This window comes from Ptychodera flava, chromosome 5 (assembly GCF_041260155.1).
Source record: "Ptychodera flava strain L36383 chromosome 5, AS_Pfla_20210202, whole genome shotgun sequence".
NCBI lineage: Eukaryota > Metazoa > Hemichordata > Enteropneusta > Ptychoderidae > Ptychodera > Ptychodera flava.
In genome coordinates, this window is record NC_091932.1 from 16,249,174 (window position 1) to 16,272,180 (window position 23,007).

The 23,007-nt window shown below is 36.5% G+C and overlaps 1 protein-coding gene across 1 annotated transcript in view; it reads left to right on the forward strand.

Annotated features, from left to right (window-relative positions):
- LOC139132730 (plectin-like) overlaps positions 1–23,007 on the forward strand; it is a 134,077-nt gene that overhangs the window by 67,171 nt on the left and 43,899 nt on the right. Inside the window, 14 exon segments of the mRNA XM_070698997.1 lie at positions 10,695–10,861; positions 11,192–11,307; positions 11,964–12,070; positions 12,399–12,614; positions 12,932–13,062; positions 13,699–13,867; positions 14,405–14,493; positions 14,915–15,104; positions 15,630–15,758; positions 16,239–16,316; positions 16,634–16,795; positions 17,413–17,448; positions 18,328–18,432; positions 18,836–18,931. Coding sequence (XP_070555098.1) covers positions 10,695–10,861; positions 11,192–11,307; positions 11,964–12,070; positions 12,399–12,614; positions 12,932–13,062; positions 13,699–13,867; positions 14,405–14,493; positions 14,915–15,104; positions 15,630–15,758; positions 16,239–16,316; positions 16,634–16,795; positions 17,413–17,448; positions 18,328–18,432; positions 18,836–18,931 — 1,791 coding nt within the window.

Below are 23,007 nucleotides of genomic sequence, written 5' to 3' on the forward strand. Positions count from 1 at the left end.
GTGTACAAGGCATCTTTGAAGTAACAAGTTGATCAAAAATAATGGACATGGCTGAATTTCCTCGCAATTTAAAAGTTTATCAGAATCTTCATGTCAGTGTAAATCCAACATGTTTGCAAAGAAAAAAACAAAACAAAACAAATTCCAGCCACCGCTATCTCCTTTGATGTTATAGTGCAAACGGTGATTTACCATGTTGGGTCAACATACCATAAGTGTCTTTTACAACCATCAGTAAACTTTGCTGTGTAGGTGTTAGGCTTGTTTGCTGTCAAACAAATGCTGTTGACATTGCACTAGAAGTATTTGACTGTTTACCACAAAATTTGTCCCGCTGATATCAACAGAAATAACTTGTGGCGATGCGACGGCATCTCAGCTAAAGGGCAGAGCTCGTATCATATATCCAGAAAAAAATCGGCAGTCCAAAAATATCACAGATAAATTAAATATCCCTCCTCGTGCTGAGTCATGCACTTATCTCGACCATTACAGATAGGAAACTCGAACTTACCAGACATGCAGAAGTTTTTCCGTTGTGAGACTCTTTCCTGGAATTTTTTTTGCTGCCGTGGTATGATGTTGGTGTACTGATTACCGCTTTTTGGCAAAACACATGCATCAGGAGTAGAAGTTTGTTTGAAACGATGTCAAGAGCATGTCATTTGGCCATAAATTTGAGAAGGACCAGTGTTTAGACTTGGGCGTTTTAATGTTTGGAAATTGTAATGCCAAATGGGTTCCCAGTCAGTGTAATCTTACAAGTATATAGCATGTGCAATTTAAGATCAATGATGTCATACGCTGCCATATAAGGAATGTCATTCACTCCATATTTAACATCCATGTACAAAAGCTGATAAGTTTATTGAACTGCTGTGACTTTTGAATCAAATATAGAAGATACACTCTCTGGTTATTAAAGAAACCAACTTGTCAACATTTAGCTAAACGCTCCATTGTGATCTTGTGCCAACAGACAGCGGCAAAGTTTTTGAGTTTTTCAGAAGAAGTCAACTGAGCTAGAAATTTTGAATTCCTCGAAACTTGTTTTGAAGATAAATTTACAGTCAACTCTAAAATATAGGCAAATATCTCCCGTCTAAATTTTTCCAAATTTATTTAATAGTTTGAAACAGAAACCATGTAGACAATAGCTCAATCTCTTGGAGAAATACTAAACAGAGACAAGTGTTTTTCATTGCTTTATATTCCAAGTGCATAGAACATTCCTTTCAAGGCAGTGCAGTTTAAATAAATGTAGCAGCAATTTTTTTCATCTTTTTGAGACAGATTGTGTAAATTTTATGTTGAGATATTCTTCACTGTTAGTATGAGCAATAAAAAGTTAAGTTTTAGAGATAACATAAAACAGGAAACTTATGTACATTATTGGTTTGATGTGTTTCAGTCATAAGGAGTTAGGTCAAGGAACAAAGCGATTAACAATGTTGAGAATTCTCATCTGTTGTTTCATTATTCAACGGATAGTCAGAAGCTGAAGGCATGATATACAAGATATACACATGTAGGTGATATGATTAAGTGGAGATGTGTTGAAGTTTGCCCTGGTCTTAGTTTATGCTCTCAAACTTTTGGCTTCATAGCTGAACATGAACATCTGACAGACATTGAAATGGTGTAGAGTCAAATACATAAATAAATAAATATATACTTTTCATAGCCATCACTCTGTAAGTGTTGAATGTTGAAATAAATCAAGAATCACAGGTAACAGAGTGTCAATGTTTGCAATTCTGTCCTTGAATGACATTTTGGTTTCAATAGTCACAGCAGAAGTTGTAATACTGAGTAGGTATTGATCATGAAAAGTTAAGTTCCCATACCATGAATTTAACCTGGTTGTTCACTTTGTAATTCTAGAAGGAGGCTAAGTTTAGACAGAGTGACCCCATTGTGTGCCAACTTTAGGATGACCTCATTAATGAGGTCAGCTGTTGATCCCTATTTCTTTTCACTACTAATTTCTAGCTAATTAGAAAACAATGAAATTCAATTAGTGGGTTGGATTGTTTGCCCAGGTAGCAAAACACTGCACTGTAATCTGTATACTTACATGTCAATTATCAGCTGTTTATATTTGGATACTGTGACAGTAATTTCTCCATATTGTTTTTCTCACTGGCTGCACAAAGTCAACCCTTTCCGTTTGTGATATGCCATGTTTTACCAAGTGTTTTCATTTGATGTTGTATGGTAATTGTTACTATGGTTTCCAAGTTAGTTTATTTGGGTTCAACTTTCGATATTTAGGCATACAAATGCCATGGTACGGTAGAAATTTGAGATTCTCCCATTTACCCCGGGCCATTCACCTAAAGTATATTCCCTAAAGCATAGCAAAATCACCATTGCAATATGCCATACGCTTCTACAATTTTACAATTATAGACATACTTTAGAAAATAACTCACCCCTTAAAATTTCCATGCAGGCCAATTTTGATTGCGTCTTATGACAAAGCGACTTAAAGTTGATAATCTGATATCTGATTCACACATAAAGTGAAATTTGATCATATTTTGATTGATTTTATGGTCTTCAAATTGGAAAAACTACAAATGGATATGTCAATACCATGGTGTTATTGTGTTAGAAAATGGCAGACGACATTACATGGCTGTAAATCTTTGAGTCATGTTGTACCACATAACAGATTACTGGTTTATGGTATTTGAAAAAGCTGTAAAATGGAAGGTTGACGTTGCATTGTTGTCTGTCTCGGAGCATCAGCTGTTAATATCATCACTATCATCACTTATTTCTGTGTAGGGTGAACGTAGGGTGAGTGCAGCTACTCTGGGTTGTATTGGAAATCTTTGGTTTCTTAGGGAGCATGCAACTGGGACCCTCCAGGCTATGCAAAAAAATGAGTACCATGTTTTCACTGCAAGTGGCTGGTATCCTGGTGTGTGTGTAATTGAAGCTTTTGTTTGCAATGTGCGAACACCGATCAGGGAAACTTTGATATGGTCTTACTGTTGCTGGTCCAAATTGGTCTGACAACTTTAGATTCATGTGCTTGTAGTGTAATGAGTGGCTATCATGTTTATCATGGAGTCTATGCAGTAATAACGTTGGCGCTGTAAAGATGTTGACAGGACTGACATTGTGAAAGTGAATTGTATCAGATGTGAATTTGATTGAAATGGGTCTCAATCTCTTTTCCCCCAATTACTGTGCATGTGGTTTTTGTTCACTTTTTGTTCTTCTTGGAGAAAATTATCGTCTGCAATTTAGGTTTTCTGTGGCTGCTGTCTGTCATTCTTGATCAGGAAATGTTGAACAAAGAAACCATTTTCATAATTTATGCAGAGTTTTATCCAGTCGCTGTTCAACATATACCTGTCAGCAGATTTTCGATTTGATGGAATACCATAAATTATCCATCGAGCATTCACCATTTGTGTGTCTCTTTGTAACGCTTGATGCAGGTGGCTATGAGTCGTTTGCCTCACTGACTAATTTCCTATCCCGTCTAATTTTCATAATTGTATTGATACAGCATCGCTTGATATTCAATAACTTGTATGGCATTGGGGTTTGCCAATGCGTAAAATGCTTGTTCAATATTAAAAAGAGGCCCAGTTAGGTGTGTTTTATGTACAGAGTTCTTTCGGGAAGCGTTGACTGAGGTGGAAGTTAGGGTCCCCCTGTAGCTGGGCAGCTTTGCTATGTGAAGTCAGTCACTCTGCCCATGCTGTTCTGTAGTCAATTTTTCCAACACCAAGATGGCTGACACCAATGGTGGAACTGTCACTGTGTTTCACGTGTTTGGCGGGTCTCCGTAACATGGTCATTCTCTCGCGGTTCACGGATTACGTCTGCATTTGGCCGGCGTTGTGTTTCCGACTTCTGATTTCCTGGCGACTTAGCACGGGGTCGCCTCCAGCATGGGTGCAAAACTGTGCGGCTGCATGCGCTCTCAGTCTGAGGAGACTTTCAATGCCACGGTTTCTGGACTTAAACCTGCCAGGCGTTCCTCAAGCAGGGCCAGCCGTCTTTCCAGCGCATACAGACCTGTGTCGACGGTGGGCGAGGACAGAGAGACAAAACACGTGGGTTTTTTCTCAACTTTCCTTTTTGTTATCAATTGTGATCAAACAATGCTAACTGTCATTCTTTTTCACGATTCACCTTCAACATTGACCTTCAAGCAGATAGACTCTGAGCTCAAAATATTTAGCAGAATAATATTTCAGTGGCACAGATAGGTTACCAGTCCCTGTTTACTATTCACCAGCATTTTGACAGGTCACCTCAGAAAGAAACCTTTGCTTTAATTTCCTCTTTATAAGACAGGTGTAACGTTGTGATCAGTGAGTGACTTTTAATTTAATCTGTCTGCGCCCAAAACAAGAAGTCTCTGATGATTTAAAATATTTTGTAAAACAGCAAGCTGTCTCTTTCAAGTACTTACATGTATTGGCAATGTCAAATATGATTTAAGTTCAAAGGTATGCGTTCTTTCTTCCTTCTTGGAGGCATGAGGCCTGCAGTCATCCTGGACAAACTGGACCATAATTCACAGGGAGCTGTTCTTTCGATAACGCCTGTTGTTATCACTAAAATAATATCAGAAAAGTCCTGAAATTTCTTCATAGGCTGTAAATTTTGGCACATTTTTTGCGCTTATCAAGAATCTATTGGAGTGAGCATTTTGAGAGCAGTAGCTGAATTGCCAGTTTATTCAAAGGTCACCATTGTTCTGCAAACCCTTAAAATTATATATAGAAATGGTATTGTTTTCTTGTTTTATAGTTTCTAGCTATTTTTTTTTATTTTCATTCTTAGATTCCCTATCTTATTCTTGCCGGTTTATCACTAATTGGCTATAAAGATACAACAAAGACAAATTCAATTTGCAAAGGTCTACTTGTCCTTGAACTTGGCCAATATCCTGCATCACGTAAAGTACTTTCAGTAGGCTAGACACATTGCATTATTGTATGGAAACACACTGCAGAATTTTCTCAGTACCTTAAAAAAATCAGACAAATCCGCCCCACATATTTTTGATAATTTAGTTTTTTATCAGTGAATGATAGAAGAGTGTACAGAGTTGAATTACAATGTGTGTACACTCAATTATCTAAAGTAAATTTCCTATAGACGCAGTCACATTTATTGTCTCTTTGCTAAATTTCCAGTCGATACAATCACATTTATTGTTCCTGTACTAAATTTCCAGTAGATACAATTGCATTTGCAGTCCATGTGTTAAAGAATGGAATGGGAAATGTTTTGGTATCCTGGTGTCCCATGCATTGTCGCGAGGTGCAAAACTGTGATGTTTACACACAAGTCTGGAACTTGTGGCCCATATTTGTAGATATAGGCACTGCACTCACACTTTGCAGATAAAAGCTTCGGTTGTTCTGTCATTCAACTTGTTTGCATTTTTAAGTTTTCTTCCAATTTTATTAGTCTGTTTTAGACTAAAGATGTGAACAAGCCTATATGGCATAGCCTGCCTCTTTCAAATTCGCAAAATTTGCCAGAAATGAAGTTCGTAAATCAATTTTTTAACGGTAGAGACAAAGGTTATGCAAACAATTGCTTTGTATTACAATAGAGTCCATATACCACAGTGCCATTAGCTGTAATATACAAATACATTTTCAATATATTGTTCCAGTTTGTAAATCATACATGTACTGTATCTACTTCTAGTGCCCAAATCATGTTGAAAAGCTCAGTATTCAGCTTTTCCACCAGTGTGCAGTGCCATCATTGACATCTGACTTCTACATCAAATATTTTTTACAATGCAATAGTTTTGCAAGATATTTTACTTACTTTACATTTGAACACACTTTGATGAGAAGAATTATAAATTTGTACACGTTTGTCAGACAAATCTAGTGAAATACTACCCCAAAGCTGTACAGCTACTGTTTTGTCCCCTTCATCAGATATTGTTGGGAGTTAATTGATTCTGACCTTGAATTGACCAAGCAGACTGTAAAGTCTGTTGTATTGCTCAGACAAAGTAAATTTACTGTGTTTATGCCATTGTTACTTGCTTAAGATAAGGGAAATTCAAACCATTATTTGGTTGACCAGATTAGTGATCTTTAAAATTAGGTCTAAAATATAAAATTGTTTGGTGCGGATACTTAGAGAAGACTGAAATAAGTGTCACCAGGAAATTGTGACAAGGTTTAAAGGTTTTCATTTTCGTTTTCTGTTTTTGCCCTTCTTATTGTTGCTATTTCTTCTCTCAAAAGACTTGTTTCACTTTGTGTTTTCTTCATACCTAGTGTCCATTTTTAATGCAATTGTTTTATCCCATCACTAATGTGGTGCATTTTTAAGTCTGTATGACATGTCGTCTTAGGCGTAACTACAGCTTTGTCTACACGTGTGTGACTGTAGTTGTTTTTTGACAGGTGTCTTTTCTTACCATGGTGTAATGTCATGCAATTTATCAACACGCTATGCAATTGTCTTATCATATACAGATTGTTCAAATATTTCCACCATGCCATGCGCTGCATCAGCAGTTTTATCACCATTGCCATGACAACACCAGGGATGCTGTCAATGTAATTGTGGATTTATCTGCTGTATTACGTTACTTTGATACTAAGACCATCTGAGCAAGAATGATTAGGAAGTACGGATAATTGTACTGACTATGATAGGAAATATTTTTCGTCACCTACCTTTGGAGAAAGAACTGGCAATATGTTTGTTAAAAGTAAAAACGTTGGAATACACTTCAACTTGATAAAAATGAAACGTCATATCAAATTACAGATAGCTATTTGCAGTGATTGTATTGTGAAAGATAGATTGATAAATTTTGCTTTGTCTGAATTCTGGTCAAGCAGTGTATCACAACTGTAATGTTCTTTCAAAACCCTAACACTGACAGACAGTGAAGGAATGGGAATTCTTACATTACCGTGTACGTTTATGTATTCATTGACCTTGACCTGCAGATCAAATCTTATTCAGAGACATTTCAACTTTAAAAAAAAAATCATGTACAATTTGTATTTTCATGTTTTTTTTGAAGATTACTAAAAACCCCTGATATTTTCACATGATTGTATTGTGAATCATAAAAAAGGGGAAATTTGTGAAAAAAATGTTGATAGCCAGAAGTTCATGAAGAATTCTCATCAGGTACCCTCATCGATCAAGTTCAAGGTACTATACAGATGTCGGTGTTCAGTCTCTGTGGTCATTGACCCCAGAATGTGATAATGAAGTGGATCAATTTTTGCAGCTGTGTTTACATTTATGAGTGAAAAAGGAAAGAGAAATCGGCAAACACTGTAAATGAAAAGAGTTACAAGATGTTTCCAAAAATTTCTTTGAATATTTTCACGAAAAGTGATTATTAAAATGTCTTCCAATAGTTCAAAGTGATAGATGGTCTGTCTGTCAACATGAAGGGAATAAATCAAAGAGAGCTTTATCTTGTTGGCATTGATGTTTACATGATTTATTGGCAAAATATATCATGCTATTAGCATAAGGATTTTTTTTGAAAATTCAGACATATCACTGTTAATATTTTGGGATGTTCGAAGAATGTGTATACTTTGGAAGTTACTCCATAAAATTTTGAAAAAAGGAATTTAGAAAAACTTCAGTGCTCCTTTCTGGGATCATTGTACAACACGTTGGTATTTTAACAGGAATATACTTTTTCACTTGGATTGAATTCGGTCTAGTCTAGAACATCTCCTTGCCTTCGGGGCAAGCACAGCGTACAACAAAGCCAAGGAGAGGCTCTAGACTAAATTAGGTCATGAAATTGTGTCAGGATTCTGTCCACAATGAGATCAATGACTTAATCCTTTGGCCATTCAGCAGTGAGTAGATTTGTGGTTGTGTTGGTATGTAGCCGTGATAAACCAAAGATTATTCACAAATTGGATTCCAAACCAGAATAGATAATCACTTACTGCAGTGTCGTACAAGTATGCACCGGACTATTGTAGATTAGAAATTCTGAAAGAGCATTTAAGGAGAGAGAGAAAGTCGTAAAGATACTGGGCTCCAGACATCGGAAATGTTCAAACGTCAAGTGTTTTCAAACTAGTTTACCTATCCCTGACAGAAAAATGATATTCCTCATTGCAGCGCAAAAGTGGAGGTTTGTGCATGAACACACTAGCATTTCAGACACCACAACCTATAGTCAACGTTTTCCCAATCCTGGCATCAACTTTCCTGTATCAAACTTTCCCGGACCTCCCACCGACTTCTCTACTGCTTCCTCCGTCTTTCAGTGATAAACATTTTTAAGGAAGGTGAACTTTTTGAGGTCAGGTACACTTAAAATCACGTTTTAATCAGAATAAAGGAAGCATTTCCATCCGCGTTTTCCTCCGTTGAGATGCAGCCCCCTTACAGCACACAGTGGGGTAGTTCTCACCATTAGCAGTGTGTAACGTTACTGGATAATTTATGTCTGTCTGCCTATTTTCTCTTAGAACTGTCAAATCCCGTGGTACTACTCTACTGATAGGCAGTTTCTTTCATTCTGTGTCACCCCTTTTAAGAAATTGTACATGGATAATTGTTAGTGTCATCCATGCACAGACACGTAAAGGAACTTTTGCATTAATTTTTCACCATGAAGAAAGCTTTCTTTCAAATTTGTATTTACTTGGACAGAAATTAATCGATTGATCCCCACGTCAGCGTTGTAACGTGCAGTTGTGGGCAGTCATTTTGATCAAAGTCTTGAGCAATTGAATAATTTACAATTCCTTGCCGCTAGTTCAGAGCTCCCACAACCATATCATAAATATACAGAATGCAACAGAAGCGCTGACATAAGTGATCGCCAATAACACTGGAAAAATTAAAAATAATGTTTGAGAGTTTGGATGGTTGTGGCAGGTGGCAGTTCAGGAAGAAATGAATAAATTAAGGACAAGACTAATCATTGAATCATCAAGATTTAATAAGTCTGGGAAGACGTCTGTTTATTCAATGCTACTAATTCAGTCTGTCTGGCGCAGCATCATTTGTTGCTAGGCAACCATGTCCTCCAGCTCCGTTGCCGTGCCCACCGGTCATGTGATTCAGACAGAGCCGACATGTGATTCATCATGACTTGTGAAGGAGAATTGCAGATCAGATTCTGTAGTGTCACTAGATTCTGTTTCTGCCAACACGCTGGCAAACGCAATCAAGGTTCCTTTAATTTCTGTTTGTATTAAGTTTTCTCATCAGTGATGCAGTAACTTTACAGGGAGTAGTCACGACGTGCCATTATTGAATACTTTAATATTTGTCTATACATTGCTTTCTTAATTAAGCAGATGCAGATGCCTCAAATATCAAATTGTCAATAAATGTCCTTAATATCAAATTGTCACAAAACCTTGTTGAGAATGCTGTAGTGGAAATCAAATCAAAGTTTTCTCGCAATTTGAGTGATTACATATAAAGTGATGAACAGTAGAAGTACCCTGCATCATTCTGAATGTTGTGTTTGTATCTGTGTCATGGGTATCAGCTTGGTTTCTTTCATACAGACATGTCTATCGTATTCATTCTACAAAACTGTACTCAGCAAAATCTGATATAGGGCTGTTTAGTCGAGTAAAGAAATTCTAGTGTGGTTGAATACCAGCATCACAACATAGACAGGAATGCCAGTCATGGACATTGAAGTTATCTCAGTGATGTACATCTGTACCTAGTGTGCAATATTTCATACATCAGATGCAATACTACATACTTGATACATGTTAAAGAAGTCATGTGTGAAGGAGACATGACCAAGTGTCAAGTTAACATATTTGTCTTCAGTGGATAAAATGATATATATCATCAAGCATGTCACAGTTGCTACATGTAGCTGTCTCAGTATTGTAAGCCAGCTGGCTAGGAAAATTTTGTCTAGAGTGTAGGAACTTGTGAAAATTGCATTCTACACATGCAGTTACATTTATTCGGGCATAATATTTGCATTCGATTAAAATGCTGTGAGAGATTTCTTTGGAGTTTTGCAGTCGTAAATAATAAAGAAATCTGTACACTTCACTTTGTGCTTTGTTTATTTTATACTGAATGTCCATATGGCGTTGGACAAATTTGAAAGTGCTAAAAATAAACATCGTATTGTTTAGTGAAACACTGGCCATATGTGAGAGGTCGCTTGTCCGTTTGTACATTGATGGATAGGTCGTGGTAAGGATTTCTCAAAACGTGAAAAGACATTACAAGTGATTAAAACACGCAAGGAATCCAAGACATTGACATCTTTCTTGTGAGAGATTTCCAACCTCTGTAACTCCTACATGTTACGTACAGGAACAGCAAATTGAAAATATGTGTATAGGTTAATGAAAAGCATAAAAATCTCAAAAGTTGCCACCAAAGGTTGAAACAGAGATGGAAAACAGACACTGTCTGTCTGTAGGTCAGCCGGCTGCAATAAATGACGTATGTGTTACGCTGTACCAAATTTATATGTACAAGCAGACATATATAAATCCACGTACTCAATGCCACTGTGGGCAAAGGTTTAACACATGAAATTTCAAAGATTATAGCTTTCTCACTTTCTGTTAAAAACAGCCAAATGCCATTGAACATACCAATGAAAACATCAGATCAAAGTACATGCATCGAGGCATGCGGAAGACTTCTAAATCATTTCTCTGACAACTTTTTTTTATTCAAAATTGTATTTGCAGATATCAGATATCATAGTGACTGGTCAGCCGAGCGACAGGAGCGTGAAGGAAGCTCTGTTACTATGGAGTCGTAGAACGACCGACGGCTACCCTGGTGTAAATATTAAGGATTTCAGTAGTAGTTGGAGTGACGGTTTAGCATTCAATGCAATTATTCATAGAAATAGGTAAGCAATTGTAGTTCTATTTCTTTTTAAGTCATATTTGACATTATAGTAAGAAAATTATTTTTTGAAAAAAAATCTAAATACTTTGAGAAGAATCTTTATCTTGAGTTGTAGATATTGAAATATATTGGTATGTAACAGAAGTATCTTTATTTAGAATATGTAAAACAATTTAAAATGCACACACTTATGAATATTTTGTCAATAAAGATGAGCAGGGATAGTCTTGACTTCTGGATTTTACTCACCGAAAGCAAAAAATCGTACTTCAAAAATCAAAGAGTAATTTAAAGCATTTTTTTGCATGTATCTGTTCTTATTTTTCAACAGGCCTGACTTGATAGATTTTAAATCACTGAGTAGAGATAACCCAAGAGCAAATTTGGGAAATGCCTTCGATATCGCAGAGGAACAGTTTGGAGTTACAAAACTGCTTGATCCTGAAGGTACGTACATAGAGACACCATTTGCACGATCGGAATTGTGCAGCCATCTTGATTTAGTAACTATATCAACAAACATTTGCTTACTTCTTTTATGATGAAATTTTCTTTGACTGTGAATATTTCTTCTCATTAAGAGTTTTCATTGATAAGAAAGCCAGCATACAAATACTTTGATTTCAAACATGTTCAGCCATGGGACAGGAGCTGGCATCAAGTTATCAGCAAGATATGTTTTAGGCTGCTTAACCCTTTGAGTACCAAAGACAATTTTTGTTGCCTTTATAAAATATACCTATGTAAATTTTTTAAGATTTTTGCCAAAATTTTGATAAAACACTGTAGCCAATGAAATTTAATGTCCATTTGGTCCAAAATTATTAAAACAATTTTGGAAAAATTCACAAAAATTGGTTATATGTAGCATTAAAATTTTGGTGGAAAAAGTTACAGCACTCAAAGGGTTAAGAGGGTAACCTATCTTCCTGAGAGTCAACAATATTCAACTGTACTTGTGTTAAATGTTTTCATGTGATCTAAGGCTTTTTCCTATCATTTGTATTTGGACCATAAAAACAAATATAACTTCTGTGTAATTTTGAACTCCAATTCATTCATCATTGTTTGCTAAACATCAAACTTTTGTCCTATCCTTGTAGATGTTGACACACCTAATCCCGATGAGAAGTCTATCATTACCTATGTCTCCTCACTTTACGATGTCTTCCCAGAAGTTCCCACAATACAAGACTCATTAGCAGATAATGTAAGTTGGCACAAAGAGAGAGAGAGAGAGAGAGGGGGGGGGGGAAGGAGGGGAGGGAGGGACAATATTTAAACCTGAATTTGTTACATATATATTTATAAATAGCCCTGCAGTATTCATCTTGTACTCACATTTCTAAGGCTAGAATATCTCTGTTATCTCTGACTTGCCATTTTGAATGCTGACACAGGCATGTAATCATATGAAGAAATAATGTCTTCCTTTGACGTAATGATAACTTGGCAAGTAACCCAATATAATGCCTAGATTTTACATCACAATTTGAAAGTAATCAAGATTTTCCCCCATCTTTCAAAAAAATGATCAGGAGCGAGCTCTACGATGGGAGGAGTATCAAGATGCAGCCCAGCGACTGATGCAGTGGATCACACAATCCACCGCTTCAATGGAAGATAGAAATTTCCCCAACAACCTGCAAGACCTACGGGTCCTCCTCCAACAGTTCAACACTTACAGACTTGAAACAGTGCCTCCCAAAATCTCAGACAAACACAAGCTTGCAAATTTGTTTAGAGACCTAGAGGTATGTTTAGCCTATTTTCATGGTACATTCAATAATTATTATAATGAATATTTTGAAGGTGACTGAAAATTCTTTGTAGATTCGAGTCTAAAACAGTTGACGGTGAGGTATTTTCATAGTTGTCTGTAAAAAACTGAAAAATGATGATACCAAAAGCAGTCTGTGATACAAATCTTCATGAATCAACAAATTATATATATCACTTAACTGTGCTATGAAATGATAAAATTACAAGGAAGGAGATGTATGGTTTTGTTGCAAGAGTACTGTATCAATGAAAAAAAAATTCATTTTGAGAATTTTTTCTCCTCTTGCAGAAATTGTTTGCACCCACAGGACAGTTCAACGCACCGCAAGGTTTGCACATACAGGACATAGACAGAGCATGGGATCGCCTCATGCTGTCACAGCAAGATAGAGATAAAGTACTGCGTTCAGAAATTGCCAGGTAGGAGAGCATTGGTGTACTCCTCAGAGATTTTTTCACGCAAGTTGTCATCCCTTGCTGGGAGACTTCTTGTATGGAGTCCATTTCTCAGAATTGAAAATATCAGTCATGTTGTCGTACTTCGCTTGTATTCTCTTGATATTTTCTTTTAAAAATTAAAGAGAAACAATCTTGAAAGTGAGCAGATGAAAAATTTGTATCAGATAAACTGATTACCAAAACCTTTGCTACTATATTGAAATTCAAATAGCATTCGCTTTGTTAACCTTTGAGGTACAGTTCAACACAGGGCTTCATTGGATGCCCTTGTCTGCGTAGTCAAAATGGAAATTATTCTGAACCCTGCTGATCCCTGATTATAGATGTGACTCAAAATGATAAATGGGGTACTTATAGAGGTATTTTCCTGATGAGATTAAAACAGGAAGGGAATGATCTCAACCAATTTATAAAATTCAAATGGTAAAATTCCTCAGAAATAAAAGGTTTGCAAAGCGTGAATTAAATAGATACACTCAGAGATCTATGTCAAGCAATACGAGTGTCTCCCTTTAGGCTCAACAGCTGTCATATCTTAATGCAGCAGAATTTGGACAAATTATCATGAAATGATTTTCTTCAAATTTGCACCATCAGGCTCGAAAGACTATACCTGCTTGCAGAGAAAGTACACCGACAAATCCGTAACAATGGCGATACTCTGGAAGGCCTTGAGAGAAGAATCGAAGCGGACGAGCCCCGCATTGACAAAATTGACCCAATCAGTGCGAAGAAACGAGTAGATCAAATTGATGCTGGGCTCAAGGTAATTTTTCTTGACATCAAAGTAACATGTGTGTGCAAATACTAACAGTTACGTTCATGATTTTGTTTACTAAAGAGTTATATATTCACAAAACAATTTGGAACACTGTGTCCAAATGTGTATATGGAACATGTCCATTCCATTTCATGCATTTCAGTGTATAGTCCATAATTCATTGACAGATTATGTTAACATTGTAATGTCTTTAAATTGTTCTAAGCTTAATTACTGGGTTCCTGCATGAAAATTATGTTGAGATGCTCTTGCACAAGTGTATTTAACAATGTCAAGTTCAATGTCTGCTCGCCCACTGGCCATGTTTGGATCTGGTTCAGTTTGGCATCAATACAAGGTGGAAACTTGTCATCACCACAATTGTGTGTTTGAGCCTTGCCATACCCTCAGAGAGAGAGAGGAGATGGAATAGATCCCGAAGGTTTGATAATTTTTAAGTCCGATGAGATCGTCAAACTCTTGATCATAAGTCTCAAACCTCAAGTCAGCTGATTGTGATAACTCACGCTTGGTCTCTTTCAGATGTGCGAGACTGGAATCCGTGAAATGTTCAACGACACGCAAGTCTTGAAAGACGGCAACTATTATCAAGCTGATCAAATTTACAGAAGGTAAAGCAAGGAAATTGATAACTACTGTATGATACAAAAAATTACAATTTCGTCTGTTTAGCCTTTGGAGGTTAGGAGGAAAGGTGAAGTGATACCTTCAAGGTTTAGTTAAGTGTTGAGAATCAGAGTTCTGTCCGATCAGTGTTCGACAAGAAAAACAACAAATTGTCTATCCCGCTGAATCCTAAATTAAACGAAGGGCTGAATAGGTCAACACAGTCACAGGACAATTCTCACCTGAAGTTCAAGTCAGGATACAGAAAGATAAGACAAAGGAAAGTTCTGTAATGTGAAGAACTGTAATTTGCACCTCTTCAAATTGTTATGCACAACAACAAGATCTTCACCTGCTACTCTGTATGGTCATTTTTTTAAAACCTTATTTTTCACATCCTTTTTTGGTCTGTTTATTGTTTTACAGAGTTCTTAGTTTGCATGAGAAGTGGCTGGCGTTACGCAACCGACTCCAGAGTAACATCGCCTCCAAGGTCGTCCTGCCCGAGGAGACCTTGACCCGCAGATACGAAACCAGAACCGAGTTCCAAGTCGTGGAAACCAACGAAATCTTCAAATTCATTCAAGAGTGTCTTATCTGGATACAAAATAAGCAGGTATTTTTTTCCCCTAATTTACAAACATCTTGTGTAAGTTAGTTTATCAGAACAGAAATTACACTGTATGATCTTGTTGAATGATATTGATATTGCTTATATGTATCTTGATGAGATTCCTTAAGTCCCAATCTCATCATACACATACATCCCTTCTACAATATCATTTTCCATGACCATTTGTATCAACAGACCTAGCAAATTACTGATAGCAGAGATAAGCTGTTCTCATACCAGTAGTAATATAAGTCAAGCATTCCTACGATCTACTTCTACTTATCCTGCATAAACATCCTATCATATAAGTTCAGTTGTATCCACAGCCCTGACTTTTAGATTATTGATGCCTGGACTTCAGACCACAGGATTTGTCAGTATTACGCAATGTAAAAGGAAAAGAATGTTTCGATTTCACTGGAAATGTAACAAAACAGTGTAAAAGGCTCATCATGTAATTTGTCAAGGAGTGAAATTTTTAGGCTTTTACATTTTCGTGAGTATTGTGTCTGTGTTGTATTTCTATAGGCTGCCATAGACTCCCTGGACTATGGCAATGATCTGCCAAGTGTCCAGACATATCTGAGACAACATGGAGATGAACATCACTCCATCACAGAATTTAAGATTAACATCGACAGATGCCGTGCTGCGAAGGTGGGTATGAAAGAGAGAGATGTTGTGAAAAGGTGGATGAGTGAAGGGGAAAATTGTTCTGTGCTTACTAACTAAAAATTGGAGCTAGATGAGTTTACAACCAGGAAAAGGAACTTGCAAGGGATAACAATAGTTCATTGTCAAATTTTGTAAATGTTACAGGCCAATAAAATCTTTATGGTATTCTGATATATGAAAACGCCGTTGTAATCCAATTGTATGAGTGTTTACCAGTGAAATTACTATTCACTATATGCTTTGGTTGAAAACAAAAAAATCTGTCTCACAGTGTCCTCTTCAAAGATTCATTGCACAGGAGAGCTATCAGATGACTCTTGTAGGAAAACCTCACCAATGCCACCACCAACTATTACATACACATGCTCACTCAGGATTCGCATTTGTTTTCAGTGGCATGTACTTTTATGGAGATATTTGTAAAAATTATAAATACAAAATGTTTTCTTTTCGATTTTACAGAGCAATCTAGCTGGAGAGCAGTTTACCCTGTACTCCCAACATCTGACAAGATTGGAGCAGACTTATGCATCATTACTGGTAAGTACTTGGCCCATGGGTCAGTGACCTCATTTGACCCCAGTGACTGTAATTTATGCAACCGTGCATTTCCTCAGCTCAAAGTCATCTATCAGGTGGTATGTTCCGCCTTGGTCCAGGCTTAGCCTTTTGTATCTTTTTGTACCCAAGACATAAGAAGTATAGATATATGTCATACATTTTTGGCGAAGTGATTATGTACTTCTTTTCAGTTTGCTACAAGCAAAGTTAAGCAAAATGTCAGTTATGACAGATTTGTTTTGATAATTTGAAAATGGTGAAAATTGAATTCATCGTTGCACGTTTACATCTTGTAGGATTCATCTGCTAAAAGATACAGAGATCTTGAGGTGCTATTGGAGTTCATGCAAGCATCAACGACAGAATTGATGTGGCTGAATGAAAAAGAAGAACACGAAATATCAAGAGATTGGAGTGCCAAAAACCTACACATCCCCGAACTTGAAGCCCACTATCAGGTGAGAAGGGGCAGCTGTTAGTATACTGCCCTCTTGTGGTAGATTTGGTAAAACCTTAGCCCTCAACAAATACCTGATCAATGTTTCATATTTTCAGAGGGTTTATGAGACATGTCGTTTCTAGGCTTTGATTATTTTTCTAAAACGTCAACTTTGTTCTTCCATAAGAAGAGAAAACGACCTCAATCTTTCTGAGCATTGTAACAGCACACATTCAAGTTCTTTTCACACATCTGGTTTCTTTCAACAGTCTTTACATATTCATCATAAACAAAACACAGTATCTAAATTTGCACTGTACGTACTGTTATACCAGTTGTTCACTTGAAATGAAAGAATTGTAGATAATACCTGAGTTTATTAGTGTCCACTTTGTTTGTCAATATCAAGATAATTGATAAGATGGCTTACATTTGCAGTGGAACTTTATCTTGCTGAACTTCTTTACCATGGCATTGATTCTAAGTCTTTCCACAGCTTCAGGTTTCAACCTCTTCATACACTGTATCAGTACTGTTCAATAAATTCTCATTTTTTTCCTCCAACTTGATAAACTTTATTGTCTGGTGTTCTATCTCTTCCTTTCTGCTTCTCCAATTTTTCGGAATCATCTTCAGCCTAGATACCCAAACAGTAGTCGTCCCATGCAGAAGGTTTGTTATGACATACGGTACTCTGAATGACGCTGCATACTGGCACTTAACTATCATAGCTGGCTACTTTACAATTCAGTCACTTTGTTCATACATTAAGTTCAATATCAGTGTTATAAAATGAAGGAATACTGTCACAGTGTGTGATGTTCTAGTTGAAAAGTTTTGCAGTAATAAACATTTTTTTTAAGATGTCAAGTTTCCTTTGCAAAATTGTTCAGTTCAAGATTACAAGATTTGTCAATTTCCATAAGATTTCTGAAAGTTCCAAATTTATAAAGGCTCTTCAATTTATGGTTGTAAAGTGTTCACTTTGAACAGAATGTATTGAAATTCATCTCAGAAATTATTCACATATGCTATTAAACGGTTTGACAAAACCTTCCTGTGATGTGATTCATCCGCTGCACTGTCCACAGCAACATTCAACTTACATGCAAAGGTGTACAGTGTGCATCTTGAAACTTGTAAAATAGCCAGTTGTTAGCTCCTCTTATGCACGAACAGCATGTCATGAATATCGAGGTACATACATCAATGCATGGCTTGTACACGTCTAACTTCCTGTTCAGATCTGTGATGTAAATTGTCAATATTAATGTACTTGCTCGAACTGAAACCCAGCATAGTTAAAAGTCACCCAACCCTGATGTATGGTAAATAATTATTGTTTACCAATGTGTTAGTGAAAGTGTCAAAATAACATTTTAGAAATTAAAGATCTTGTTGTTGTAACCCTGCTCCCCACTTCACCCCTTCAGATGGATTGACCTTTTCATCGAGATGAAGGATCAATCCATTGTAAATATTATGCAGGGGGTAGATATGAAAGTTGAGGGGCCAGTTTCATCAACCCTTTGTTATGGCTATCTGTTGCAGAGTTTGTTGAGTGAGCTGCAGGCAAGAGAACCACAATTCAATGCAGTACTCAGCAGAGGACAACAACTCATGATGGAGTCCCATCCATCGGCTAAGATAGTTGAGGTAAGAAACAACAACTCAACAAACAAGCTTGAAATACACATTCTCACACTTCACCTCATTTGTAGAGGCATTCTCTGGCATACAGGCACACACACACATACATACACACATAGACTTTCTATCAAAAAAGCAATTATTAAATTACACAAGGGCAGATCAGTGGACGCAAACCTGCAGATATGAACAAAAACTGCAGTTTCCTTGGGCATCAAGATATGTACTCCCTAACCCTAACTATAATGACTCCCTAGTCTACTAGTGATTAATTGGAAGTGCCATCTGTGTCCACTTGGTTTCACCATTGCCAGTGATATGATGCAAGTCTGCCAGAAAAAACTAACCACATGTTAAATTTGGAACGTATGTAAGACTAACGAGTCTTTCCTGTTAATTATGTTTTCAGGCATATCTCCAGGCCATGCAGTCACAGTGGGCCTGGCTCATACAGCTGACCATCTGTCTTGAACAGCATCTCAAGTATGCCGCCACATATCATCAGGTAAGCTCCATGGCAACAGACAACAAGACAAAGTCATCATGGATGACGGTCCTCAGAAAAATCTCTCACTGTATCTAGACAAGTCTTTGAAAATGTTTTGGTAATTTTCAGGTCTACTCAAAGTGCACACCAACATTGCGTCGCGTCAGTGGAGAAGGTCGTAACTGCGTTTCACCAAATTTTACAGGAGAGGCATAAAACTGATTTTCAGCAAAAATATAAATATATCGAAATTTTAAAGTCAGCGGTTCTCGACAAAATAATTTTTAGACTCGACTCATTAGTTCTTGGTTCGGAAGCCTTTTCAATAAATATTTTTCGGCGAAAAATGTAGATACGACCCCGGAAGTGGACCAAACGAAGATCAAAAAGATCGTAAGTGGCAGATACGACCTTATTGCATGGAAAACTCATGGTATGTTTTCAGTGTCAAAAGGTCGTAACTGCCGCTTCTTACCTAGTATCACATAACTTTGAAGTCACTAGTGTAGTTTACATTGATAACGGGTAGTGCGATTTACATGAATGGATGTCAAAGATGAAAAATGGTTGGATCCCGAGCGGAGAAGCATTGTTTTCAGTTTTACAGACTTCCTTAGTATACGCCCTTAGGATCAGAGGAACCCACACGCCACAAACCTTTAGGAATAGAATTTGAGGATATATTTGCTAACCCTGGCTTCCATATCGTTATAATCACTCAGAATAATGAAGAGTCTTCCCCAAACCTTATTAATTTCCTCAATTACTCCTCGTTTTATTTCATATCTTGCATGGTACCCGGGCTGTTTTATCTAGCGCCCTCAACGTCGGCCAGCACAATGTGCTAAAAAAAATCCAATGCGCTGGCTTGGGAGTAGAAACTGACAGGAAATTATCAAAATGTCGATAAACGATTGAACACACGCCACACTGCAACCATCAAGCTTTGAAGAGTTTAACTTATTTACCAATTACTGAATAAATGGCCACAAATATGTCCAGTGTCATTTTAATGATAAAATATACTCCTGTTTTGTTTAAGTATAGTTCATGGAGTGAGAAATTAACACAAGTGTTATCTGATTGTGATAATAGTTTTGTTTGTTTGGTTTTTTGGTTTGTTTGGATCTCACATGAATAGTACATTCGGTTAATGTTTTGCAGGTTTTTCATTTTTGTCAGTCACAGAAAACTGTTTTCATTTTTTTTTCAAAAACATGTTTTGATGTTCTGAACTAAGCTTTCTAAATTAACATGTTAATTCTCTGAAAGAAAACTTCATAGAGAACTTGGAAAGTTCTCACACACTCACCTATAAAGCACAAGTTGGAAATCGAGACATGTCAACTTAATAGAAGGCATATTAAACCAATGTGAGTCTGATACAGAACAACTTTGCTGAAAACAGAGGTTCAAGTTACAGCCACTCTTCACAGTCTTACAGTCTTAGTGTATGCAACTGTGTCATGCACTAAACTATTACTTCACATTTTTTCCTTAACTGTAATTCATTTATTGATGCACAATGTCTTTGGTTGTTTAAAGTCAACATAAGTAGCATTCCTGCAAAAAATCCCTCAAAAAGTAATAGCCAGATATTATATTAATTAATCCTTTCAGGCCTAAATTTCATTGACTTGCTCAAACTACAGTAAGATAATTTTATCTACACTTTAAGAAGGTCAGGCAAAGAATTCAACTTTGCATTACAGTTTAATCCCAGTGTGAGACTTTCTTCTACGGAGCATCCATTGTACAACAGACTGAATGAGTGAAAGGCTTGTCCATCAACATGAATTGGCACCAACAGAAAAATGGAGTCTGTTTCTGCTTTTGACCCTGACTGAAAGTTTTGAAATTAACTTAAATGTCTGTAACAGGCAGAGGTGGCCAAGCCAGGATACCAAGACAATGCCAGAGGTTTGCAGAAATTTCAGCCAGGGGATATTTTTGTTTGTGTCTAAACCTATAATGCAGTAAACTTATAGTCTGACATAGAGATTAACCTTCATGTAATATTGAAGTTATTGTATGCTTGCCTCATATCACAGCCAAATATTATCAATCTAGAAATTGTCAGCCCTGAAAGGATTAATTATGGGAATGACCATTGAATGTATTCATAATTTAATTAACGTAACAATTCATTGAAAATAAAGCAATAAATTCACTGAAATATTTCATTGAAAAAAGTGCATTCACTGAGGTGTTGGAAGAATTCTTTTGCCAACCTGCAGTAGTAATTCATTGTAAAAATTCATATAGCCCATTCATTGCAATAATCCCTTGTAATAAAAAATAGTTGTAAAATCATTGTAAAATGTTAAAACACTTTGGCAATAATGTATTGTTAAGTTATTTTTTAAATTCTGTTTTGAGTTTACATTGTAACATCATTTTGTCCAATATGTATATAAACGCAGAATTTTTAAATTCAACAGCTTCATTAAATCCAACATCAACAACACTGAGGTATTGAAAAAACACTGAGGTGTTGAAAAATTCATTGGCCAACTTACAGTAGTAAACTCGTAAAAATTCATACAACAATTCATTGCAACAATCCCTTGTAATTAAAAAAATAGCTGTAAATTCATTGTTTAAAAAAATCAACTTTGGCAGTAGATGTTAAGTCATGGTAAAATGTTCAAATACTTTGGCAATAATGCATTGCTGTTGTTTTTTTTAAAAACTGCTGTTTTGAATTTTGACCAACTTTTTATGTAAACGCAGAAATCTTAAAGGAATATCATCATTTTCATTATCAACCTCATTATCATCACCACCAACACTACCATGACCACCAACACCACTATCTTCCTCACGATTATTGACAGCTATATCAACATCAGTACAAGACTCACTGTGCAAGTTATGTTTATCTGGACTTAACTTTGACTGAATAACACTCAGTGGTATATCATCATCGTCACTTCCGAAACTATACTCAATCATATTGTTTTATCACAGTCCCTCTATCCACTGTGGTTCTATGTTCTCTTTGTCACGTTCTGCTATATGATGATCAATCATATGACAACGATTCTCAATCGAGTAAAAGTTATTTCTTGCTTAAGTATCTTCAAACGCAGCTGTTTCGCTTTTACATGGGATCTCCACTTGAACAGTAGCTAGCTGCCTGTGTACAGCTGCAGAGCCTGTCATCTTAATCTAGTGGTTGCTTGTAACTGTATACCCTTGAGGTTTAAAACGCGTTATTTTTATAATCTAGCTCTGAAGACAAACACATGCATATGTTTGGGTATAAATTGCACGAAACTTAATAAAGGCCGGCGCCGGGACATACGGGTGTGAAGATTAAATTTGTGTTTGCACAGATGTTTATTGGGAGTGATTTTGAATGGGCATGCCATGTAACGGCTATGTTTGAATCATATAACAACAGTTTTTCAGGTCTGTTCTCTTGTTTTCTGAAGCTGATTTCCTCTAAAATTTTCATTATCTCCAGAGCTTTTGTACTATTTTATGTCTTGCTGTATGGTGTGGGTGTTTATAGAACTAGATTTGTTGTTGTGTGTCATTAAAATTAGTTTAATACTTTTTTTAGTAGATTTTAGCGGAGCAGTCGGCTTCCCTGTTCTCAGTTTCTACTCAAGCGCCATTATGAATCGCTACGAAGTTAATCGGCATCATCCAGCACCTGCCTTTAAAGCAACAGTAGCTGTAACTTCTAACAACTGGATTCTGTCCGAACTAAAATTCACATGTCAACAATAAAATCACCTACAGTACTGCACATGGTTATATTGACATGCTAAATACTGAGAATTTCACCATACTTTTGGAAGTAGAACATGAGTAAAAAAAAAACAAAGGTAGTGAATAATCCATCAAATGTTGCATCTACGTGGGTTTAACGTAATGTCATAATGTCAAACAAGGTCACATTATCTCTGGTGTTAGTAAACTAGAATCAAAGAGGATATATTTTTTACACCTGAGTACTAATGGTAGCCATACCACTCAAACTAGCAAGGCTTCTAGGATACTTTAAATCACATGTTACTGTTCATTGTATCCTTTGTCCTTTCCTTTCCAAGTTCACAGTCCAAAGAAAATGAATATTCCTACCT